At 41.4% G+C, this 26,725-nt stretch overlaps 2 protein-coding genes across 4 annotated transcripts in view; both read left to right on the top strand.

Moving 5' to 3' along the window:
- Positions 1-15,716, top strand: part of arhgap35a (Rho GTPase activating protein 35a) — a 57,130-nt gene extending 41,414 nt beyond the window's left edge. Inside the window, exons 3-8 of one of the 2 annotated variants that reach the window (XR_013779927.1) lie at positions 1,567-1,708; positions 8,023-8,100; positions 9,602-9,733; positions 11,043-11,148; positions 11,762-13,499; positions 13,953-15,716. Coding sequence is in view for 1 of the 2 variants with exons in the window: in XM_079353319.1 (XP_079209445.1) it covers positions 1,567-1,708; positions 8,023-8,100; positions 9,602-9,733; positions 11,043-11,148; positions 11,762-12,248 (945 nt within the window). In the remaining variant the exon portion in view is untranslated. Of the gene's footprint in view, positions 1-1,566; positions 1,709-8,022; positions 8,101-9,601; positions 9,734-11,042; positions 11,149-11,761 lie in introns of both variants that reach the window. The other variant, XM_079353319.1, reaches the window with a different exon arrangement.
- Positions 15,717-19,478: 3,762 nt separating this feature from the next.
- npas1 (neuronal PAS domain protein 1) overlaps positions 19,479-26,725 on the top strand; it is a 59,655-nt gene continuing 52,408 nt past the window's right edge. For both annotated transcript variants that reach the window (XM_079354825.1, XM_079354823.1), the window contains exons 1-2: positions 19,479-20,163; positions 20,247-20,386. The gene's annotated coding sequence lies outside the window, so the exon portion shown is untranslated. The remainder of the gene's footprint in view (positions 20,164-20,246; positions 20,387-26,725) is intronic.

The following is a 26,725-nucleotide window of genomic DNA, read 5'->3' as shown; positions in this document are numbered from 1 at the left end:
TGCGTCTGGGTAGAGCTCGTTTGCAGTTAGAGCTGCAGTGATTGGTGTTATGATGATGGATGAATCATTTAAATAATTTGATAAGATTAAATCTTTTGCCTGTACCAGTACTTTAAAGAACTCTTACGGTTTTCCAATATATTTTGTCAGTTTATTGACTGACCAATAAATCATGAAGATAATGAGCAGATAAGTTGTTAATAAAGAGAATCACGAGTTGCATCTCTGGTTGATATGAAAGAATGAGATGAGAGTAGTAAAACTGAAGATAGACTTTATGGTTGTAAGCTGCCATTAAAACATGATTTGTTGCATTTACTTTGTATGTCATGTAAAAAAAAATATTTTCCATCAAATTGTCTGCTAATGATTTAGCTGTAGTAAAAATATTCTATTATTAATATTGACGTGCAGCATAGACTAAACATTATTAACAGCTTAACTTTCCATAAACCGACTAATGGCAGGCTGAGCGTTTTTAAGTCCCCTGAAAAATCGTTACAGCTCACCTACCTGTCAATCACAGATGGATAACATATCCTTTATACAATAATATGGAGTCGTTTTAAAACTGCAAAACTGCAGGATTTTGCACTTCAGCTCTGTCTTAATTTTTCAAGATTTGAGGTTGCATGCCGTGCAGATCCATTGTTCTGGCTTCTAATTAATGGTAATAACTTCAGCGGAGCACTATCTAGCCTGCAGATACATAGCAAAGACTAACAACAAAGATATTGCCATTAGAAGTTCACACATCAGGCAGTGCAGGATTTAGTGTTTCCTGTGAGTTAGCTGTGGGCTACTTTGTGTATACGTTGTATCTAAATGTTTGGTGGAGTGCAGTGAGGCCAGTATGTGAGCAGAGGGCACGCAGAGCTCCTTCTCTTTAATGAGCACTCCTCTGCTCTGTTTCCTGTGTCCGTCTGTCAGGCCTGTACTGCTCCCTCTGTCTGTGCGACCAGCCAACCATGCAACCCTGCCTCACCACCCTGACTGCCCGGACGCAGCCTTTGGGGCCTGACAGACTTACTAGAGATCCAGGCCTCTGGGGCCTGCAAAACATTCCCACTGAACACCATTAAAGTGCAATACAATAACTGCTGATGCCTCTGCCATAAGCAGGCAGGTTGGATATGTTGCAGAAGTGTGCTAGAGGTCTTTTAACAGAAGAATTATGTGAGCTATACAAACAAACACAGAATGCCAAAGGAAGGAGGGCACGACTGGATAGTCCAGAGTGATGAAGGATCTGATGTTTATCTCACTTTGCACAGAACAGGGCCCTAGACAGGAATGTGTGATAACCTATCAGTTTAAGGTTTGTTGGAATGTGCTGGATGAGTGCGCACGTGTGCTTCTTCACATTATTAGTTGAAATAGATCCAAACAGGGAGACGCATAGGTCATGATTTAATCTGAATAAGTTAAGTCATTTATTTCACCAGCAACGCCTCTTGACCGAGTGCCAGTTTGGTAATGTTTTTCTACGTCAGCAGTCGGTCTCAACTCATGTTGATTTTTTTCATCAAATAATCTGCTCTTTCTTCTCAACTTTTTCTTTTCCAGAAACCAAGACCCAAACCCAGGCATTCAATCTCTAAACCCATCGAAAGCAACTACTTTGGCATGCCATTGACCACGGTGGTCAGTTTGGAGAGGCCCATCCCTGTCTTTATTGAAAAGTGCATTCGTTTCATTGAAACAACAGGTGAGAATCTCTTTGACTTGACAAAAAGAGCACATAATGCTTTATTATTTGTCCAATTCATTGTGTGTCAATTGTTCTGCCTGTGACTGACCATAGTTTGAGCAACTGAATACCTCAATTTTCCCAAGGGGATGAGTATCCATCCGTCTTTTACCATCTCAATAATGATAACAAATGATTCACTCTTTTTCTGAGTATGCCATACCTTCCTCATTTGATTTCTCTTTTTACCTTCTTTTGCCTCGACTTAATCCTTCCTGATTGGATTGTTACCTACAATGGTCTGCATGATTTTACAGTCCTCTTTTTTTCATTCACAGCCTTTGTGTTGCTGTGCTTTTCTTTTATGTCTTCCTTTATTCTTTGTTCAGGTTAAACAAAGGGAGTGCTTGGCAAAGCTATGGGCTTGATGATGGGCACCTTCAAGGACCTCCAGTTACTTTTACTTTTGGATAAGCTAAAGACATGTTTGATGAAAATAAACACGGAAAACTGGAGTGTATTATCTAACAGTTAGTTCTTAATTATTTTGAAGCTCTTGTTGCCTTTCAGTTAAAATGCAACAAGAAAATAATAATTAGAGGCTTAGTAAAATAGGATGACGAGGAAAAATTAGGGGGATTTTAACTAACCAATAAGATTTACATGGCAATTGTTGAAATGGTGTTTTAACAGAAAACATTCTAATCCAACATTGAAATGTGGGGTTCATAAGAGTCCCGCTCCTCTCCTTTCCTCTCCTGTGACAGATGTGCTTAGATAGCTTCCACTAACCCTGTTGCCCTGTTGCCCAGATGCCAATCCCCCTGCCATGCTGTTCTGGTGCCCCACTGCCACCAGCTGGTCTTCTAAACCAGAGGCGTCTTACTGTAGCACTGATGTGTATTTAAAGATGTCTGAACTTGTCTCTCTGTTCTTGGCTGGAGTTTCAACAGGATTTTAGATGCTTAAGTCAAAGTCTGTGTCTAACACCTCCACTTCCACACATCAAGATTTTTATCTCATCATTAATTGTTTAATACACTGTCCAATTGAATTGAAAGTTTCAATAAGATGCAGTACAAGTGATCATAAAATAGTCCAGCTAAGTTAAATCGTTCTCGATGAGCTGTCCAAGAAAGTAATGCCTTTTATTTACCTAAAGTCTCAATCTCATTTTTTTCTGCTTTAAAAATGTTAATAGTACTGAAACAGCAGAATCGGCTTAACTTAAGTGTTGGTGTAAAAAGCGTTCCTCAAATGATTGAAAGAAAAACCCCGTGGTCATGACAATAACAGTTCCTGTCCGAATTTGAATGTTTTTTGTTTCGATAAAGCACCTTAATTTAGTTCAGTAAAGTCAATCATCAACCTATAGGAAACACAAATATGTGCACCGTTTGCTTAAAATTGCCTTTTTTAACACCTTTCATAAAGTGAATCACATCAGAGCAAGTGAGATTTTCAAACCGCTGATGTGCGCTGAATCATTCCACTGTGATCTTTGTCCCGATTTAGAGATTGTGAATTTGTGGATTACTGCGACCTTACCAAACAGCCAGTGCCTTCCTTCAGTGCATGAGTTGAGGGGTAAAAACTCGAGCTAACAAGGCATCACATTAGATTTTACCTCACACTATTTGGATGTTAACTTGAACAGTCACAGCACTTACATGTTGATGAAGAGGAAAACCATTTTGAATGTGCGTTATACATAGAGGCTTCAAATGTCGGGATGAGCACACAGCTCCTCGAGAGGTGTTTACCACCTCTTACACACTCACACTTTTAGTAGTTTTACCTAACCCTCTGTTTCCCCTCTCCTACTGTGGCTTTACTTTCTTCTCCTGATCTAGTCATCTTTCCTCCCCTGTCGCTCTGAGTACCTTCACTTGTCACATTTAATATCTTTCATCTTTATTCCTAACCTATATTTCTTCAACTCCCCCCTGTCCTGTCACCTCTCACAATTCACTCCATTTCTCTCCATCTCATTTCTCCCTCCATCATTGCCCTCTCTTTCCTCTTGTCAGCTTTCTTTGTTTGTGCTGGTTTTTATGTCTAGGTGTGTATTTTAGCCTGTAGCCTGGGGTTGCCAGGTAATTTTTTTTCCACCTTGCTCCCCCTCCGATCAATATCACAACATAGGAAATTGCAAGAATGTTTGGGCTCAGCTCTTTTCTCTGTTTCAGCCTACAGTATGTCTGTGATACTGTACCTGTATATGTGTGTGTTACATACATTGTGCAGAAATATTTATTTTACACATGTAGTACACACGCACATCCAGACATGTTAAAGATATAACGTTGTGCTCCGCACGTTATTTCGTCGAACGGCGTGGCCGTGGCGTGTGGTCAAACATGGAGGGGTTTTTTTTGCCAATTTTTGATCAGTAAAATGCTCATGTCTGCCATGTAGAATTCAAAAATGACCAAATTTGTCATGCACAATACAGGGTCTGCCCTGAACACATTCATGCTAAAAAAAAATCTGTATTCCTCACACCACCATCTGTTAACAACAGGAAGTTAATGCTTCTGAATTAGCACTAGCTACAGCTACAAAGTTCGTTGTATCCTCCTCAAAAGGGGTGTGGACCATCCTAACACTGGTTATACTACCGTTTCAAGTTAAAACATCTATGTCTAACGCTTTCCCAATACAGACGCTTTGTTCCCCACAAACAGTCGTTTTTTGAGGGGTTTGGTATTATTGTAGACTCACCAAACGTCACGCGCATGATCCCAGTAGGAAAGTAAAATTTGTCATGTGGGTATAATAAGTGGGCGTGGCTAAATGGCTCAGTGGTTCCCCCCCTTGAAAATTAAATTCAACATGACTATTCAGATCTACTCATGTACTTGGGGATATTTAAATTGCGTTCCTTTAAGAAAAACCTTACTTTCACCTGAAAAGACCTACAACAAATCTTTTTACACCGATAGTCAAAACACTTCAGTTGTTTTCCTCCGGATTCGACAGAAAAGGGCGTGGCCTCAGTGTACTGTCAAACTTTTACAGATCAAACTATAAGGCCTGCTGCTTGGCCACGTCTCACGGTTGGACTCCCACGGTCGCAACACATCCCGACATGCACGGGGTGCTACGGGCCCTTTGTCACTGCTTGCGGTTTTAATTTGTCTTTGATTTTTTTTTCTTCAACTGTTCTTTTTTTCTTTGTTTCGTCTCTTAATTTTATTTCAGTGCTCCCTCTTTTGTCCTTGGAATAATAGAAGTGCTTTTCTGTGTTATTTTCTTGCATTCTTGCAGGAAAAACAGCTATATAAAATCAATCCATAGTGACTGCTTTTATCTTTTCTCTGCTCTGCTGAGTTTTCTCTGAGTGTGGGAGCTGCAGTGTGTTGTTCTGTTCATGGGTAGCCAGGTGATGAATGTCTGTTAGTATGTTGCAGCATACCTGTTTGCTGTAGGGGACTCCATAGAGACATAAAGGTCAGTCGCTGGGGTTCTGGGCTGGACCAGCTGTAGGTTTGTCGGATACATGCTGCAGGAGTATTTATCATACACTAAACATGTTATTGGAGGATCACGTGTGTGTCTTGGTTTACATGAATACTGTTTGAAGCGGTCACTAATGTATGTGGTTGTATTTTTTGGCTTCAGGTACGATTTGTGTGTGTATTGAATGAGGGTGTACAATGTGAGAGACTCTCTTCAGTCTCTTGTGACAGACGCATTAAACTGTTTGTTGAATTTTACAATAAACCAGCTTTAGTCCAACCTCAGTGATCTGTGCTGCCCTATCAGAGGGAGGGTTTTACTGGCTGTCAGACAAGGTGTTAATCTAACTTCGCATTCCAGGACACTGGACCTAGAGATAAAGGACAGAATTCATTTTTTTATATGAGCAGATCCCTTAATGACAGCAGATGTAAATGGTAATCATTAATGGACTTGAACTTTTACATCATGTTGTGATTTAAGGTATTAAATGTTTTCTTATAGCTTTGAAGATTAAGTGTATGTCAGAGGAATAGAGTCCTTTATGCTTATGTGTGTTTGAGCGTTGTTACAAAGATATTTTGTTCACCTTCTTCATCCTCTGACTTTGACCCCCCTCCCTCTGCCTTGTGTACCTCTTCTTTTCCTTGAAGTCTCATGTAAGCTCCATCTTTTACGTGTTTTGTTGCTTCTAACACAGTCCACATCCCTCCATATATCCCTCCTTATCTTAATCCTTTAATTTTTTTTAATTTTTCGGTTTCTCTTTGTCATCAGTCTGAATCTCTCCTCTGTCGTCGCACTCCTCCACTATCTTCCTCAAACTTTGATGCTTGTCCTATTTTGCCCCTATCTCTCTCTCTCTCTCTCTCTCTCTCTCTCTCTCTCTCTCTCTCTCTCTCTCTCTCTCTCTCTCTCTCTCTCTCTCTCTCTCTCTCTCTCTCTCTCTCTCTCTCTCTCTCTCTCTCTCTCTCTCTCTCTCTCTCTCTCTCTCTCTCTCTCTCCTCACAGCTGCTACACTACTCTCCCTCTCTCTATCTCTCCACCCATCCCTGTTTTCCCAGTGTCTGGCTCGAAAAGCCTTTGTTGGTAATTGATTGGTAGAAGGAGGAGATCGATGCTGTATGCCTCGACTGAGAGCTCTCTCATTTCCTCCCTGCCTCTTTCTATCTCGCCCTCTTTTTCTGCCACTCCCTATCTCCCTCGCTCTCTCTGGATTGCTCTTTGTCTCCCTGAATCGCTGGCAAAGTGTGAACGAATAGAGAATTTCAAGGGTTTGGAGATGAAAGCTTATTTTATGTGAACTGCAAGAATTATTAATGACAGAAAATGAAGTGAGCTTTCTCCCTCTAAATGTGTCTTTGCCATGGTCACTGTCCTCATTTGACTTGCTATATTGTGTTTTCTATTCCCGAGTACAAGGGTGTGTCGCTTAAAAACTAAATTTTAAGTGATATTCTCTTCAACCAAGAAGATATTTACTTACACTCCAAATCTAAGTGATACAATATGCTGCATGATGCAGGGCAGTTTAAAACATGTTTCATGAGTGTCTGGAAAGCAGCAAAGTTTATTAATCACTTTCTGGTGTTTGTGTGGATTTCTGTGGAACGACAAAAGTTGTCTAACATTCAAAGAAGTAATAGATGAGTTATTCGGCCGTCCTCATATCAACTTAAAAAACAGTGACAAAATAAAAGTTCCTCCAGAAGCGATAAAAAAAATCAGGTAGTTATAGAAAAACTTGGAAAGTCTTTTCAATCACAAAGTTTATTGAATAGATTTTGCTGTACATAGAAAATGACACCCAACAGGCCTCTTAAATAATTATTATATTGGCTCCTTCCAATATATTGCACCAGACTTCATCTGCTGCAAGCCATTAAAAACATCAAAAACACATTTTCAAGCAAAAGGGACACGAATTGAAAGACGTGATTGTATGAAAAATAGCAGGCTGTGTTCCTGCTCGATTGAGTTGTTCTGTTGAAGTGATAAATGGGGAGCTCCAGTTAAAGTCAACCTCTCCACATACCTCCCTTTTTTTCTTTACTGTTGCAGCTGAAGTGTTCGTCTTAAAAATGATTAGACTGACTCCTCTGGATATGCCAGTGTTCCCTCTCTATGTGTGTTTAACACATTCCCGCACAGATATGGCAACAGGTTCTACCAGACGAAGCGTTTTAGGCACAATTTCGATATATTGTACCTCTGAAAAGAAAAATAAATAGCTTTTCCTTCCTCTTTTTGAGAACAAAACCTGGCTCTGGCTCTACCTTCCATGTTCTCTTTCCAAAATCTTTCTGCAGACACTCTGTCTTTCTGTTCTCCCATTTCTCCTTTCATGATTGAAATGTGGGTGGGTGGGGGGGACATCCTTCACTGGGCGCTTGGTCTTTAATTGGGCACAGGTACCTTGTATTTATTTCTACTACCTTGTTTATTTGCCCAACTATTGGTTTTAATTATTTGTCAGTTTAGGTATTTATTTGTATTATTTGTTTTAAAATTGTGTTCTTGTTGTTATCGGTAATTATGGTTGCAGTAAAATATCCTCTCAATATGTTTAACTATTGTTCAGTGGAAAAGCACAAAATGCATTTTCTCATTTAAAATTGTGTGGCACTGCGTAAGTGGGCTCTTAACTGGCCTGCAGAAGTCATTTACAAGATTTAAAAGTAGTGCTAATCGTGTGTTTAAATTAAAGTGAACATATGTGACCATTAGACCAGCCTGTTGTAGCTTTAATTTGTGCTTCTATACCTTCCGTAACGATGTATTAAACCATAATTGATTCACAGAGATTGACATCTGTTGCACATTAAACATGAAACTGATCTGACATTTTTCCTCTTATCTTCCTGTGCTAGGATTGAGCACGGAGGGCATCTACAGGGTGAGCGGCAACAAGGCAGAGATGGAGAGCATGCAGCGGCAATTTGACCAAGGTTTGTTGTTTTCTGCTAACTGTTCTCACACATACATGAGGACACCTGCTCGTTCTTGCTTCAGCTGTTCATATATGGGACTCGGTGGTAAAGAAAAGGGCATGAAGGAGCTGGTGGTTACGCCTGAGTCTATCTATAACAAACCTGGATCCCCTTAATTAACCAGCGAGAATCATTCCACCAAGGGAATTGGCCTCTGCTTCCTTGTAGAGTGTACTGTAGAGCTGCCTCCCTAATCTTCTACCTGCTATCTGTGTGCGTGTGCATGTTGACATTGTGTGCATGTTCAAGGATTTTCCCAGTGTGTGTCTCAGAGCATGTGTCTATCTGGTGTGGGCAGTTAATTACCCCCAGATTGGTTTGGTTAATGAAGCATGTCGCTGCAGAGATGGATTGCAGGTCAAGACGGCGATTGCGTGTGTGTGTGTGTCTTTCTGTGCCTGGTTGAGGTTAAATCCAACCCAGGTAATCAGAGTTGAAGTCCCGCATTGAATCATGGTGAGCCTCTGGGACAATGGAGCAAGACAATTACAGCATGGGTGTCTCATGGCCACACACAAAATGGCACTTCATACCTACCTGAACATCCAGATAGTCATTACAGGAGGAAGCAGCATCACAAGCACAGCACTTTAATAACTCTCAAAACTGGAAGCTTTTCTCAGACTGGTTCAGGATTTACTAACCTATCTACTTTCTTCCTACCATTCTTTGTTTGACACACACTACCTTTTGTAGAGTAAAAACTTATCAGAAAATGGCTTTTTTTAATTAAGTCTCTTGTCGACACTCTCTCTAGAGCTCCACTGTAGTGTCTGGCTCTCTGGGCGTTCTCAAACCTACTTTTTTCGAAGGATCAGCTTTTATTAAAGTCCATCATACATCAAAATGAAGCGGTGGTGAATTTGTACATTGTATTGATTTTATGGTAAATGGAGAAGTTGGAACAGAGGCCGATGGTGCAGGCTTGTCTACAAATTGTGTGTACAGTCAAGCTTACATTACATCTATTTTTATGTCACAGATTATTTCACTTACTTACTGTGTCTTATGAACCCTATAAATTGAAGTACTTCATCACATCAATGCAAAACTCATTTTAAAGGTCAATTAATTCCATGAATTAACTTTCGTTTATCAAGCCCAGCTCATGCTGCCTTCCTGAAAATGCAGAGACATATTATTATAGTTAACTAATATATGTGATAAGACGAACCAGCTGTAGTGAAACCTTTAACACAACAAGAGTAGACAACTAAAAATATAGTCACTTTAATAAAAATGAATTGAAGGTACCAGTTGTGAAAGAAGACACAATCTCTGACTGTTTACATATTTAAATTGTCAAACTGCAAGATTCATTCAGTATTTTTCAGTATCTTTTGGAAATATTTAAAAGGTGTGGGGTTTTTTTTGTAAAAATGTCTTATTAACTATATGCAAATAAAATTGTGTTGTGAGTTTCAAAACATCCTCTTTCTATGTCCATTTTTTTCTCTAGACCACAGCCTGGACCTGGTGGAAAAAGACTTTTCCATGAACACAGTAGCAGGGGCCATGAAGGCCTTCTTCTCTGAGTTACCTGACCCTCTGGTGCCCTACAGCATGCAGGGAGACCTGGTGGAGGCCTTCAGTAAGTCCTGGGCTGTGTGGTGTTTGGGGGGGGGACTTCTTCACTTAAAAAAAATCTGAGGTGTATTGGATTTTTGCCTAAATCCTTTGCTGTTTTTGTGACTTTCCTTTAACCTAACAAGCACAACTCTGGCAATCCAAATCCATCCGTGGGGAGAATCGGATTTGCCCTGCTGGTTGGAGGAAAAAGGGATTGAGGAGAAAATATTTAAAGCTTCAGGAGGAAGTGCGAGTGATTGCATATAACACAGTGGTGCAGCAGCACTATGGATGAAGTCATAAGAAAACGGTTATATGTTAGATAAATGAGTTTCTACGCTGCCTGTCTTTCTCTTTTTCTGTCCCCTAATCTGTTGCAATGGAGATTTAAGGCGCAGCGTAGTCTTGCATCGCAGCAGAGAGATTTACCCCCGGGCCACAAGGCTGCTGTCACTCACCAAGCTCTGTGTTTGTGTGTGTGTGCATTTTCACGGCCCCAGTGAGACCCTTCAGCCGTGACAGAGACCTGATAAAGCTGCTGCAGTCTGTGCCACAATAGAGCAACAGGAGAAGAGAGAGGTGGAGTTAGAGACATGAAAACACACAATTGTGCTTGGCATTTTCCAAATCTCAGTTATTTGACTGTGAGTTACAGCAAATTGAGAGATGAAGAAAAGCAGGGTGGGCTGGATTTTGGTGCATATTGTCATGGTGACGTTGCTTCAAATTAGCTGTAGGATGTTATGTTTTGATTACAGATGATGGATGGAAAGCGGGAGGAGCTGGAGCTGTGTAAAGTCAGTACGCCTAAAAAGCCGCTTTCAATCCCTGCTGACCTCATTGTGGGAATATAAAGTCCAATTCTCTGATTGTAAATCACATTTGTGATGAGGAGGAGAACATCTGCTGGTCCCACTGCTGCTCTCTGCCTCACTCACATACACACAGAATGGACTGTGTTAGCCAGTGACGTCAGCCGTTCTGAGTCACTCCTCGCTGTCAGGCTTAACACACCCAGTCCATGTATGTGTGTGAGTGTTTGTGTGCAATCTGTAGGACACTGTAATGGGTGTATGTGGTATGTTTCTCCACTGGGATGTGTTCGTTGTTTCATGATCTTTTTTTTTTTTTTTTTTAATATAATATAAACTTGCAAGACTATAGGATGGAATCATTTGGTATAACACAGATTTTCTTCAAACTGAATCCAATTGCTTTTACTATGATCCGAACTCTCCTCTTCTACATTGTTACCTGACATATTTTTCCCTTTATCTTTTCATTCAGCCTCCCTTCTTTAACCTCTCTCTTCTCTCTCTGCCTCTGTCCAGAGATCAACGATAGGGAACAGCGCTTCCAGACGATGAAGGACATTCTGCGCCGCTTCCCCAGGGAGAATTATGAAGTCTTCAAATATGTCATCAGCCACTTAAACAAGTGAGTGAGTGACAGGGTCAGAGATGGTCTCTGACAGCCGTGCTGACTACACCGCCGGTCACACGGTCAAGTGACCTCGCTGTGAGATCACCAAGACTAACATAGTGACAGAATAGAGGCTTTACTTGGTTGGAAAGATGAGCTATGTTTTTAATATAGTCTCTATTTGAGTCTATCCCCAACCTTCACAGCTAAATTCCAATGAGTAGCGTTAAGTCTGGTATTAAGTTCAACATTGATTCTGGTTTCTTTTTATGTTCATTTTGGATGCCAGAGTAGTAAGATGAAGAGCCCAAATGTTTAGGTATGCATTTATTGAACCATCAGTGAAGATTTCAAATGGAAAGTTTTCAAAGCCAATTAGCCATTGAGAGTTGTCACTATTACACAGTAATGCTTGACCTTTTAGCTCATTTCTCATTTTGAACCAAGTTTTAATAACTCTTAAAAAAAAAAAAGCCTTCTGCATTCTGATGGTTTTTTATTTATCAAGCTAGAAGTAGCTCTTCTAGCTTGAATTAACTGAATTATCGTTTTACATTTTCTGCTATGATTAGAAATTAGAATTGGGCCGATTAATTTCACATTTCCCAATCTCTCCCCCCCCCTCCAGGGTGAGCCAGAACTACAAGCAGAACCTGATGACTAGTGAGAACCTCTCCATCTGCTTCTGGCCGACTCTGATGAGACCGGACTTCACTACCATGGACGCCCTGACAGCCACACGCACCTACCAGACAATCATCGAAGGCTTCATCCACCAGTGCGCATACTTCTTCTACAATCAGCCACTGGCTGACGGCCTCCCAGGGTCCCCCACCTCCACGCTCTCCTCCTCCTCTTCTTCTGCTTACTCCTGCATGGCCGGTGGCTACTCATCCTCTCCAACTCCGTCGCCAACTCCCTACGTCTTCCCCGCCACACCTCCTGTCATACCACACTATGGCCCCCCTATCCATCACCACCACCACCATCACCACCACCATCAACATCAGTCCCCACCCCACTCCCCACCTCCTACTCCCCAGTCTCCACTACCAGCCCTGTTGCCACCTTCTCTGCACCCCCATCACCCCCCTACGGAACAACACACGCTGTGAACCAGGCATCAAGGGAATGATAGAATAAAAAATAAAAAAAAAGACGGATAATAAGATTTAAGGATTCAGAAGAAGATATTTTTGGGGAGAAAATTGAAGTAGATTAATTGAAATGAGAACAGGAAGTGGGACATGAGGTTGAGTGATATTTAGTGAGATGCAGTATGTACAGGGAGAAATCTACATGTTTTGGAGAAGGAGAAGAAGAAAATGGGCAGTTTGACCCTCTTGGTTTTAGAGAAATGGCCAGACGCTGCCGAAAAAGGGGAAATCACTGAACTGGCAGTATCTTCCTCTCTCCTCACAACTTTATCCTTTTTGTCTCACTCCATCTGGACGTGCCCTCCTTGCCTTATAGAGAACCTTCACACAAACACACTATAGATGAGTGAGACTATGGCAGAAACTGTTAAAGGGACTTAGGGAGGGACTCGAGAGTAATGTGCAAGAGGATTTGAACTATGTTATGTTGAGATTTCTTCACTACACAAACACAACAACAAAACACCCAGTGGCCAGTGTGCCTCCGACAACCTTTCTCCTCAATCCCTTCTACTCGAACTTCACTGGGAATAAAGATGGACCACAACAAGAGCGTGAAGACGTGTTTATTTTGCCACTGCACATGAGGACTTAAGTAAGAGACACGTGTTGCTACTCACCCAACAGGATGTTCTGTCCTCCTCATCTCGCACATTCCTATCTATCAACCCCACACACAGCAACACACACACACACACAAATTTGAGTTTCAGTTGTGGAAGTTTGCCAAGCACAGAGGGGGAAAAAAATCCAAACTGACTGGATCTGCTAGGGAGCAAATTGAAGCCAAGGATTATGGGGGCTCTTACACCTCATGTATTCTTGGAAGGCTCCTCCTGGTGTCCTGTTAGCTCTTTCTCTCATGGCTTGAACTTTGACATCCTGGCTAACACAAAAAAAAAACTTAAAAAGGGGAATTTTTAAACACTCAATGTCCTGTGTCTTAATTTGCATTTATCTTGTTTTCATTTGACAAACTCTTGGGAAAATCGGCCATCACTCAACGAGCGGCCTTGTGTGTAAGCGTCTGTGCGACTGTCTGACCTGTCTCTGTGAGCATATCCACGCCTCGTCGTTGTACCCATACATCCTGTTGTAGGCAGAGGCTGGTAATTATTCTAGTGTTGGACCCCTCACCTGTCATGTTGCTTCTTTAATGCTGTGGTCTTTTTTTTTTTCTTAGAGGGAGTCAGCGCTGCAGTTTTCATAGTAAGGACCTTGTTTGAAAAAGCACTTCCCTGAGCACTTTGAAGGCACATTTAAATTGGAACTGACATGAATGACATGACAGCCACAGTTCACTTTATTTACAGTCCACCCAGGTCTCTCTTTCTCTGGGAGCACACCACTGACATCTAGAGGGAAAACTGGGTACCGCAGCCATAACCTCACCTCACCATTACTGCATGGGTGTAGCATCATTTTCCTAAGGCGGTTTTTGTAAGGTTATTTTCTCTTAAGAGGGACAATTGTTAGGATTTTTTTGTTATCGTACGTCAAGTAACTTTAATGTTAGAGGTCATGAAGTTTAAACATGTATAAAATAAAAGCATATAAATTTGGTACACATCAATTTGTAGCCTCAACACGTGTGGTTACATTGCATTGAATCAGAGATCATAAAAATGCCTCTTTTTTTTTTTTTTTTTTTTTTTTTTACAGAGCTAAAAAAAAAACTTGCATGCCATGAAGATTTAGGAGATTGGGGCAAGAGCTGTAAACCAAGCTTGCTTTAGGACTGGACAGAGTCTTTTTATTATCGGACATAATTGGAAGCAACTGCTCCAGGCCTCAGCATGCTGCTCTTTTAGGACACAGCATCACACTTTAAGAAAGGAGACTCAGGCCTGCTCTCGATTGACTGAAATAGGTTTTTTGCACAAGTGTGACCACTACACCAAACTCCTGCTGTGTTCCCTGTTATGCAACCACATTATCCAAGTCATTTCCAGTCCAACAGAGACGGTCCGGGTTTGAGAGAGACAGCAGATAGAACAGACAGGCCATTCATCTGTTTGCATGACTGGAATGGAGCATCACATAATTCCTCGGCCCCAGTCTGCTGTTACCGTAGAAACCAGCGGGAAAGTGCTCGATGAGAGTTGCTTAGCTTTTATCTGGAAGCTTGTGTATGTGTACACACATTTACTTCTCTGTGTTTGTTTGGGCTCCAGAAAGGGTGTGCACATATGAACTCACTGTATGTGTGTTAATGTTAGGCAGATGCTCACCAAGGTCACTACATTCTATTTGACACTGAATTGCATCTCTGCATGTCTCCCCAGACTATCATCTCTGTCAGGAAGGAGAAAAAAAACTTTCAACCAATCACTGAATTCTTAAGGGAGATTTTATCAGTCTACACTACCTATTTACCTTGTATGTGTCTTTGTGTGTGTATGATCAAGGATAGCAGAATCAAGAGTTTGTGTTTGGGTTGGTGGGTATGAGCTAACATCCTAGCAAGCTGTGCTTGGCAGATGGCCAGACACCAGCCTGTTCCAAACAAAGGAGAGGAAAGGAATGTAGTTCTCCTTGCGGTCATTACCCTGTTGGCCTGTCCAGATTACACACACTGATACTTAAAGAAAGTGTGAAGGAAATGGGGGGAGGAAGAGGAGAGATTTGGGAGGGAGGGAGGACAGACGGCACAGGTGAACAGGATCATAATTTGGGAGACAGGGGAAGGAAAAAGGTGTGACCACTGGTACTTGAGTGTGAACGCTGGCCAGTGGCGTTACCTGTGTATATCAATGTGTTAATACTGAACTGACTGTGAGGCAGCCAAAGACTGTGGGGAAAAAAGGGTTGAGGGAGAGATGGGAAGCAAAGTGACATTTTAGAAGAACAATTGAATAAAACAAATGTGACTTTGGTTCAGTGATATGTGGCTGCATTGCTTTTCTTTTTTTTCTTTTTTTTTTCATTTATTATTTCAACAATGGTGACAGATGTCTGTTAAGTTAAGATGAGAAACAAGCAAACTATATTCAAATGGTTGTTTATTGGTATGTAAGGGGTCTAACATGTTGCCCTTTAGTCAGTGGTGATAGAAAAAAGGTTTCTTTTTATGTTTTATTTCAATAATTAAAACATTCAAGACATTTTTTAAATGATTTCTTTGTGAACACTTTGAGAGACCAGCCCAGTATAGTGCATGATTTCTTCCTGACTGAGGAAGAGGGCTCCACCACTCTCACTATTTAAGAGATGATGAAAAAAATATTAAGAAAATATGGGGGGATGGGGTTGAGGGTGGGATAACAAAATAATAAATAAATGAAGTACTGTAAAGTAAAAAGATAACATCAAACTTTAAAAACGTTCATTATTTGCTGAGTATGGTAATTTGTCTCAATGGGAATGGTGTATACAGCAAGGCCTTATGTGATCTGTACCATAGTTAATAAATCAAATCTTGTAAAACTTCTGCTTCTTGTGTTTTTGTTTTTTTAAGCAAAATAAGCTTTGGATAATCCTGGTCAAGTTTGAGAAGGTAGGTAAATGATATGTCACAGTTTTAACTTTACATTACTTAGGGCCTAAGGAAGCTCGAGAATATCGTTTCCTCTGGAACGTGTAGCAGCATCTAGTGGCGAATTTAAGCACAGCCCTACAGCCAACTCTTTGTTGGAAAACGACTGTGGATGTGAAACTCGCAACAAGAAAAAATAAATACACCACAGTCCCGCTCCACAGACCTTGTCTCTCCGTTTTCAACTACAAAGGTGGGTGTGTAAATGTAGATACCGGTAAGTGTGGATTCCTATAGAGGATCAAGTCGCACGGGCAGTTGAAAGAAAGGGCCCAGTTCATTCTGAGGTAGTCTAACAGTAACACTTCATTTTATTGTCCTGTAGCCTCACACTAATTTATGTTCCATTTTTTCATGTTCCATGCAAACACTAGTCTTGCGTGAAATTATCTAGTGCGTCACGAGTGACAACTGTGCCGCATTTCCTTTATAAATGCATTCAAGAAAATGTATCATTTTTCCCAATTTAGGCCTACCTGAATTTACTCACTATAGATTAGGCTACAGAATATTACATTACTATCCAATAGAATATGAGTTAGTAAATAACATGGGCAGGAATTTCACATATTACTTACCAGAACTAACGAACATTTGATTGAGGCGTTTTAACTCGCTCGTGCAGGAACGCCTGTTAACAGGCTTGTATAACTTCCATTTATGGAGGATGTAATTTAGCTAAAGACATACAGCTGCCTTATTCCCTATACTCAAACATATTTTAACAGAACCTGTTTAAGTTAGTGCCTAAAGAGCAGAGGAAATATGCACCTATTCAGTATTTAAATAGACCTTAGCATTTAACTTTGTTTATCTTTTGTAAGTTATATTTAATAGAAATCAACACTTATGTCAGCTACACTATTTTCCAACCTATGCTCTAAAATGTGAATTTCTTTCTCCCAATTGTTACTCCTCTTTTCGCTCTATAAACTACTGTTACTAGGCACGCTGAACCCAGAAGGGTACCCAGAGGAGGTGAGAGGGGACCCAGTGGACCCCCTGGCTGTTGTGGGAGCAGCCCCTGAGGGCCCGGCCTTGCCATTTCAGGGTGATGCAAGGACTCGTCCCTGTGAGGGCGATGTGAAGGCCTTGCTGCCATTTCATGGTGCCCTCATCTGACCTTTTCATTGAGTCAAACCAAAGGAAATCCATGTCCATGACCTTTGTGGTGCATCTCTCCATTCTGGCACAGGAATTAAAGAGAGTGAGAGAGAGCAGTTGATTGGGAATGAAAAGGGCAGGTCTGTGTGCACACAGGACACAGGACCCCTGAACTCTAACCTTTAAAAAGTGTCATGAGGGAGAGAGCAGTGTGAGATTTGATTGGAAGGCAAATATAGGGATTGTCAACATTGCTTGACTGGCCAATTTGGGGTTGAAACAGCATAGGTTGTCAAAGACCTCCATACTTTGTCAGTTAGTAATTTCCGCTTTGACTATTCAATGTTCAATTTCTCCACTTGGCATTTTCGTTCATTTTCTTTCCTTTAGTTGTGCATAGGCGAACGCACCACTAGGCGGCCAACTTGTCCCACACTACGACCAATAGATTGCTTTATCTGGTTAAGAGGAGGCAAACGCAGAGCAAGGACCTAATTGATTAGGTCAAGGTTTGGTTGTCAACACTGAGACGACGTTTTAATCCCGCGTTCGCAGAGAGATGGGCGCGTGAGAGCAGCATCTGAAGGCTTTTCTCATTGATGTCGAGTTTCCGCTTCCCTCTCTCACAGTTTGAAGTTGTAAGAGGGAAAAAAAAAGGGTTTGACTAAACTCCAGAGAGTGTGCGGAGAGGTGGGGAGCGGGGAAAAGTAAGCCGCGGAATACAGACAAAGAAGTTAATTTGGAGTCATTGTTGCTCTGTATTAGAGGCGCGAGGTAGTCTGCCGCTTTAGCGCGAGGCATGCGTAAAGAAAAAAAAAAAGTTCAGATGTAGACAGAGGAGGGGGGAAGGGGACATATATGGAGAAAAGGAGACTGGTCTTATGATGAGTCGAGGCACGTATCTCCGCTCAACCGTGTCTTTCTGGGCTCGTTGCTCGCAGCTGCGGCGGCGGGTATTGAATTCAGATGCGGCCTGTCTCTCCGCTCCAGCCGCTACAGGTGGAAATGCTCTTATCAATACGGACTGTCCAAGCCGGACTGCGGCCCGATCCGTCTCATTGATGATTTTTTGTTGCCCCTGCCCTCCTTCTCCTCCCCTAGGAGGCCATTGATTAATGTCTGGGTCACACTGGTATTTCCATATTGATACCTCGATTGATGACGGTGCTCCAGGAACAGGCCTTATTGACCAACTACAAAGTGATACTATTGAAACTGTTTGGCGGATGTAGCCTATTTATGCATTATGGGAGTTATGGGGGTTAGATAGGCTTCATGTGGCGGAGGCACAGAAGATGTATCCCTGGTTAAAAAAAAGATTCAACAATGCTCTGTACCTGTGAAAAGAATCCATCAATATTTCTTCAATAACAACAACCTGTTATAGACAACAAGAATAGTTGCAATAGGCTATAACCCACATTGTAACAATTCCTGCATCATAAAAACAATGCATCACATTCACGTTGTTTAATCCTTAATATAAAACTTTTCGGGAAATTAATTAAGAATGTTAATAAACTACAGTATAACAGCAGCAACGGCTACATCAGATGAGTGCTATAGAGCATGAATTTCAGAGTTTTGAGTTCTGTTTTACTATTCCCTAGTGTTGGCTGTTTTACTTGTGTTAATGTTTTCTAGTTAGATGTTTTTTGTCATTTTGTGTGTTTTTTAGTTCAGTCTTGTTTACTGTTTTAAGTTGTAGTTCTGGTCTCCAGTGTGGTCTTGTTTCCTGCCTCTCTGTGTTTCCCTCCTGTCTTGATTACCCTGATTGTCCACACCTGTGTATGATTACCCCATGGCTATTTAGTCTCAGTGTTTCGTACCATCTGTGTCAGTTCATTGGCTTTTGTAGTCTGTTGGTGTGGTATGTGGTTTGTCTCCCTGCTCCTGTGGCTTACCCTATTTTTTTTCTCCTCGAGGCTCTTGTGGACATTTTGGATTTATAATTTAAGTAAGTTTGTTCTTTTGGCTTTTTGTTTAGATAATTTCTTTTCTTCTGCAGATAGGTCTTCCTCCCTGTTTTTTGTCGAACCCTGACATATAATAAATTATTACATTTTAGTAACAAAGATATGAATTTGAAAACTCTGTTACAGTATGTCCAATGTTTTTACAGGATTAACTTAAATGCTTACTGCAAAAGACTCCTTGACTCAAAGGTCCACCTTGGAATGGTATCCCCTGGAAAATTATTCTAGTTTTTCTAAACAAAATGAACCTTACAACAATTTATTTCAAATTATAAATATATGTATTTAATTTAACATGAGAATGCTAATAGAGCTATGCAGTGTTGGATCACTAGTGCACAACTTTCTGGAGTAAAATAAGAAAATGTGTCATGATCCAAAAACTATGCAAGGCATAGCAATGCTTCTTATTGGAAAGCAGCCTAAAATGATCTTTGTTGGAGAGTTTACAGCGTGTATTTGATGATATAATTGTTGTTGTTTTTAAAGATAGGCCTGCATGTACAGTTTTTTCCAGCTCCTTACTGATGTGTGAATATATTTCTGTGTTATTTCCAGATTAGCCACTTCTTCATGAGGTCAAGTGTGCACACTGCATAATGTAGAACAATTCTGCAGAGAGCCCAGACTTGTGAACCCAATTTTTCAGACACCTTGATTTAAAGGACAGAGAGACAACAACACCATTCTCAGGGACTTGTTGTGCTTGTTGTAGAGATTACTTTGGAGGTAGAGTGCACAGCGTGAAGAGTAGAGTCAGTGAAGAAAAAAATAAAGCGTAGAGCAAAAATGATACCACTTTAGTCTTTTGGGGTCAGTGGTCAAAATGAGTGCTCGGCCTTTCAGGTCCCTGTGACATGGATCAGGAGCCCCGATGTATATCTGCTGATTACATCTCCTGGAGTGGAAAACATGCAAATAATAAATGTATGAGCAACGTGCTTGTTTTTTTGCTTGATTAATTATGCCGTTTAATTCCAGATCCACCACGCCGCTCCACCGTATAATTTCCCTGTGGTCTTGGCTGTTTCTTCTCTCACATGCGCTCTCTCCTTTTTTTTTTTTTTTCCTCATTGCAAAATGAATCATGGATCCAACCGTCTGTACCCGGGGGAGAGCGGCGAGCTGGCGAATGGGCTGACCAATCATGAGCATCAGAGGCAGACATACAGACGGAGGGGGGCTTTTGTTGTCCGCTGCACTCATCAAGTTAGAAGACAACTACCAATTTGGCCTGAAGGAAATTAAAAGATGGAGTGTAAGGAGACACAATAACTAACTTCATCTGTATTAATCTGTTTTTTCTCTCTTGTTAGAATAAATCTTCTTTTTGCTCTGCAGTTATCTAATCACAACGGCCAGTGTGTGTTTGTCTGAGTGGGTGGCAGACTTTCAGCACCATTCATAATGTCAAGTGGGACCATGACTGCTCTTCTATTCCCAGCCTGGACAACCCTCTATCAGCCTCCTGACAGTTCCAGGTTAGCTCTCTCTTTCCTCTTTCCCCCGGCCCTCCTCTTCTCTCCCCTCCAGCCTTCCTCTGCAGCTCTCCCAGGGGCCCAACTGAGAATACTGCTCAGATCCAGGCCTCTGAGCCCCAAAGCCAGCCCTAATCCTTTGCATCGATCGCCCTGAGAATTTCCTCCCCAGCACAGCAGGCCTGGCTCCCTGGCGCTCACACTCCTCGACCCTGAATAGGCAGCACTTCTCAGCGAGAGAGATGGAGAAAACAGGGTCAGGCACTATACCTGTGTCTTCTCAACAGATGGATCTAGTTAATGTGATGTGTGTTATAAGGTGATTATAGCAGGGTGCGTGTTGCTCCTTGGACCACTATCATTGTTGGCATTCCAAATGCAGTCGGACCGGCTCAATGAACAGCTCTCCAAGTTTAAAACTGAGCTATCAACACAGTCTTTTTCAAACACAAGGAGCACTCAGGAAAGAAGTCTAGTTCCTATTTCACTTTTTTCCCTTTACTAACCAGTGGTCAGTTTGCAATTTTGCAGTTGCCAGGATTGGAATGGATACAGTTAGTTTTCAGTGTCATGATCCAGAGTAGGGGAAAACTGGTTAGCTATGTTAAACAAAAAAAACTTGTGGGATGGCTGTGGCTCAGTGGTAAAATAGGTTGTATCTCATCCCGAAGGTCGGGGGTTCATTTAGTGCCCCTTGTCTTTGCTAGACACTTAACCCCAAGTTGCTCCTGCTACTAGTTAATACTGATTAGTTAATACTGATGGATACTCTGTCATCAGTACGTTAATAGTTTGGTGTGACCTGCATTTAAAAAAGACTTTGAGTAGTTAGAAGCTAAACATGCTCGAGGCTATTTGAATATTGTAAATGGTTAAAATAGCACATTGACTTTCTTATAACATACATCAACTTGATGCAACCTGGACACATCATAAATGATGTTACCTGGCGTCACGGAGTGTTTCTGGTCTTTCGATGATCATACACTCCCACCCAGGCGACCAACCCCAGATGTAGAGGAGACGTGTTTAAATTGTCCGACAAGAAAAAAAGTGGTCAAACGGTTCCCTAAAAGTAAGCTGTTAAAAAATATTTGAAATTAGATAGTGAGACCCAATTTTTTAAAGAAAATAAAAACTATTTTGTTGATAAATGGCTAAACAAAGTATTAAAATGAGCTCAAAGTATATGGCAAACTTCAAAAATCCAAATATTAAGCATAAAGTGATAATTGTTAAATCAGTAGCTTAAAGTAGTTAGATTGAAATATTGCTGGTCTATCTAAAATCAATGGAAAAGTAATGATAAAAAAAAAAGCTGATGTATTGATTAATACGGTAAAAATCCAAACATGGCCCTTACAGACTTACAGACCTTTTGAATGAGGAATGTCCCTGTGGCCTCACGAGCAGAATGTAACACATGGTTGCGGAAGTTGTTCCACCCGTGATCTGCCCTCAGAGGTGGTGGCAGAGGTGTAATTTTGGGAAGTAACATGGGAGCTGGTGAGGCGTGAGGTGCGCTCAAAGGGCGCTCCTCTTGCTGTTTCGCAATGTGAGTTACGATACAAAACACTTTATTGTCCCATTAGAGAAACTTGTGTTAGACACAAAGCGCTGCCAAACATTCAAACTGCTTCTACTAGTTCTGATGGTTTCACACTGGGACAACAATAGTACATTGTTATGTTATGGATGAAATGTGTAAGCACAGGAGCGTAATGATGGCGAAGCTTTGTTAAGTACCACAGTCTGTTAGCAGTAATAAAAAGTAAACTTAAAGATAACGTATATGAAGTGATTCATCATATAGATGGCCTTAAGTCGTTGATAAACATCAGAAATGGTTGTCTAAAAATGGTTAAATAGTTTGTAAAGAACTTTTAAATATAACATCATAAAGGGTCTTCCAATCTAGATGATAAGAGTATACAAACGTGAACAAAAAGACCTTAGCATAGCCAATGTAAATGCATGGAGAGTAGTTAAGATATCAGTGTTAAGGATGAGGAGGAGCATACCATTTTAAATCAGCTCTTTCTGCTGCTATCTATAAAGGGAAAGGTTTTGGAGCCCATCTGGTTGGGCTGTGGGATCACTGCTCTGCTATGAAGAACACTCCATTGGATTGTTTCAAACAGCTACTCTAAGAAATCTAAAACGCAGATCTACTGGTAAAAGGACAGGCTGAATCTTCATCCGACATGCTGTTAAGATGGAGTAATAGAAGGAGTTGTAGCTAGCTATACAACTCTGCTACAACATGATAAAGCATCATTACTGAAGTTCTCCTGGGAGAGCTCCCAACCAACCGTCTATCCACCGAAACATACTCGTTCATAATTTATTTACACGGCAAGCTTCCCGTGGACTCTGCTGTGTGTTTTACTGCAAGTGTGGAGGTATTTCAGAGGTATCTCCCTCTATCCCATCCTCTAGCTTGTGTGCAACACTAAGGCTCTGCATCTAGTTCAATAGTTGATGGTCGAACTTTCAGATTCTATCAACACATTTGCTGTGTGGTTGGCATGCTAAGTTCATCCTAATGATGAATGCGAGGAGAGAAATCTGTAACATTTGGCCCTGTCAAACTGCTGCTCTGTGGACTAGCAAGAGCATCTCTGTCTATACTGGCATTAACAGCCAGTACAGATGGTAATGTATCAATTCTTCGTTATAAATGAGGCTCCGAGCCACATTCCTAAATCAGCCCCAGAGACATATTTTGAGAAATCTGTTCCTAGCCCTTCTTGGGGTAAATTCATAATTTTCAAATAACTAGTTTGGTGCATTGTCATGATAGTCTGACGATGCTTCTTGTATCCGCGTATGGATTCTATAGCAAAGGATGAATTTAATTTTTTTTTATTTACATTTTAGTCTATCTGTCCATCTTCTTCAGCCTCTCCTCAATTTTTATTTGTGAGTTTTTTTTCTACCTTTGCTGACCGTAGGCCCTTAGCCTTAACACACACAAACACATGCACACACACATAGACACATTTTTTTTCCATTTTCCCCCTCCATCTCCTTACTCCCAGCCTTCCATACTTCACTGCGTAGATCTTTTCCTCTCATACCTCTCTTTTCCTGCCCTTTACTCACTCGGGCCTCTTTCCTTCCTTCACTCCCTCTTCCCTTTTTACCCTTGCTTTGCCTGCTCCCCTGTCCGCTCCCTCCCTCCCTCCCTCCTTCTCTCCTCTCCTCTGCTCTCTTCCCCCTTTCTCTTTATTAATTTATTGGGTTGTTATTCTCCTTGCCTGGCTCTGCTAATGAAGGCAGGATGCAGATGAGGGCGAAGGTCGTCTCCGTAGCGATCGACCTCACCGCCCTGCAGCATGGCACTCTGACTGGCACAGGTCAGTGGCAGCTGTCAGTCAAAACACGCCTGCACACACACATGCACTCACACATATACTAAAATAAATTCATTCACAAAAATATGGGCAGGCTTTTTTATTAACAATTTGTAAGCCATACAAATTATGGTTTGTGGTATAAATTTCCATGTTCCTTTTAATGATTTACCTGAACCTTTATGCTCTATAATGCCTCACAATGAAGAGAAGAAGGAACATCACACCCCTCACCATAGTTCATGCATCTTTCTAAGATTTGCAGCCACACACATTTTTCTTTAGATACTTTTGAGAGGGTTGAGGATGTAAAAAAGTTCCCACAAAAAATAATTTTACTTGCAGACATAAACTCTAGTATTACTAGTTTATTAGGTCACGTCACAGTAGTTAACCACTTTGATATAAATGGTCTGGACAGTGAGGTCATGTGTTGTAAAATACATCAGATAAAAAATAAATTGGCATCACTCAAAAGCACCATAAACAACAGGCTGTGAAATGACCATGAAGATGAATCATGAACATTAAACCCTTCACAAAAGTATGATTTATTAGAGATATGCTGTTTTAGACTGCATTGATTTAGCTCATAAAACAGTAACTGAAGGTTTCATTTTGGTCTTTGTCAGCGTGTCTGGAGATCAGCCTGCATCATTGATCCACTCTTTGGTTGATCACTAACTACTGGATGGACTATCATTACAATTTGTACACACAGGCATGGTGCCAAGATGATGTTAAGACTGGTGATTGCTCGACTTTCCTTCAGGCTTAACCATGAGGTTGATATTTATTATTTTGTCTACAGACTGATTGATAGGATGGGATTTTTGTGACCAATAAGTTTTTAATATTGAATACAATTTATTGATTTCTAATTAGGTTAGGTTCTGAGGGGAGTTTTCATACAAGAACAAATTGGAAATATACACACACACAGTATATGAACCAATTACGGTAAATCTGTGTTTGATCATTTCAACCAATTAATAGATTTGTCAAGCTCAATGTTTGGAGTAAATGTCTTTACAACTGTTGGATGGATGTCATTGGTATTGTATTCACATCCTCAGGATTGAACGTTAACACTTGCTGGAATGTAAAAGAAAGATTGCAGACTTTGTAAACATGATGCATGCTTCACTTCAGCATGTTTAGTGTGAGTCTGAGGTTTGCAGGCTGGCATTAGTATTAAGCTCACACCATGTCTCTGCCAACTACAACCTTACCTGTACGGTCTTTTTCATCATATTGGCACCTAACCACTGCTATACAGAAAATGAAATGTGCATTACACATACTGTGTACATGCAAAAATACTAAGAGTGTTTCATCTCACACTTAGCGTATATGTTCTATGTCCTTGGGTGAAAATGTTATAGTAAAGTGTATAACCCCTGACACGTCATTCATTGGCCTCAACACACTGAAGACCTTTAAATTGCTCCTTTCTGCATCTTGTTACTCAGTGCATGTAGCATTAACAACCTCTGCTCTTCATCACAGCATGTCAGGAGATTGTGTGCGTGTTTCTGGAGATGTACTCTGCGTCTGTCCAGACATTGTGTATGCACATTGATTTTGTTCACGGTTATTGTTTTGGGTTGAATTGGGTGCTCAACCATGTTCTTGAGTGTGCTCACCTGCATCTTAGTGTTTGTGAATGTGCATGAGCAAACAGTAGCACTACACACAAACGCACACACACGCACACATACACATCTCTATTAGCAGTATAGTAGTGTTAACAGTGTTATGCCATGCATGAACCTTCCCACCTTTCCCTCATATCTATGCAAAGCTGGGGTCCTGTCAATCAGTCACTTTGGTGACACAGAGCCCCACCTCCCCAATTAGAGCTGACAGGGCAGGATTAGGAGGGGGGCGGGCCCCCGCCGACCTGCCTACGTGTCAATCACGCGCTGGGCATCCACACGCCTGTTTACTGTCAGATCCCATCTCCGTCTGTCAGACTGCACGGCAACCGTCGCCCAGGGAGGAGAGGAGGAGGTTGGGGGAAGGCGGAGAGGGGGGAGGAGGAGATCTGATCGGAATTAACTATGCTTCTCCCCACAGACCGACCGTGCTTTTAATTCATGAAAGGGATGAGAGGAAAGTGGGAAGAGAGAGGGAGTGATAGAGGGAGGAGAGCATTTAAAACCCAGAGCAGGGCCTTCTTTAGAAGTTTTCAGAGTGATGTTTCTTCTCTCCCTGACAATCACTTTTCTTCCTGGACTCAGCCCCCCCCCCCCCCCCCCCCCCCCCTCCTGTCTCTCTCTTTCTTTCAGAGGTGTGCTTAATGCCAGCTTGCAGCTGCTGCGATTTATCAACAACCCTCTTTTTCTCTGAAGTTATTTGACCCATGATTTTTTCGCACGGATATCTATCAGTGTTTTAGTGAGAGATTTAAGGTCAATTTATGTAGTCCAGCACATGCTCATTCAATTGTCTCTCTGTTTCAGTTTATGTCTAGGGATGAGGGGTCCAGCCTACAAAATTATACAGTATGTGAATATATTGTGCTGTTATGCTCCCAAGTAAAAGCAGTGTCATGGGTGCAGAGTTTACACAATGCTAATGTGGGTGTGTTTGCATGTGTGTTCGGGTCTCTGTGCTCCTCGGTGTATGTACATTTCTTCTTTTTTCAGGGTCTCTGGTGGTGGCCTCACTTTGACCTTGGTGCCCTCACTCTAATCCTTCAGCAAATGAGGGCTGTGGGGGGCTGAAGGGGGTGTTCAGGGACTGCGCCAAGCCACAGTTTTAGGATTAGAGGGCCAGAGTGAAGGTCCTGGGGTTAGACGGGATGAACAAGAGGACAACAATAGATTGTAATGGAGGAAAACAGAAGAATTATTTCAGACTTTCTGGCCACCAATGCTCATTTAGGATACCTTGTTCCCTGCACCATGTTTTCCATCTTAACAATTCAGTTCATATGATACATAATGGGCCAAAAAAGTAGACGACAATTCTGCTATGCGAC

This window comes from Symphodus melops, assembly GCF_947650265.1.
Source record: "Symphodus melops genome assembly, chromosome: 10".
Lineage (NCBI taxonomy): Eukaryota > Metazoa > Chordata > Actinopteri > Labriformes > Labridae > Symphodus > Symphodus melops.
The sequence above is the reverse complement of the archived record's forward strand: the minus strand, read 5'-3'. Positions and strand labels throughout refer to the sequence as shown.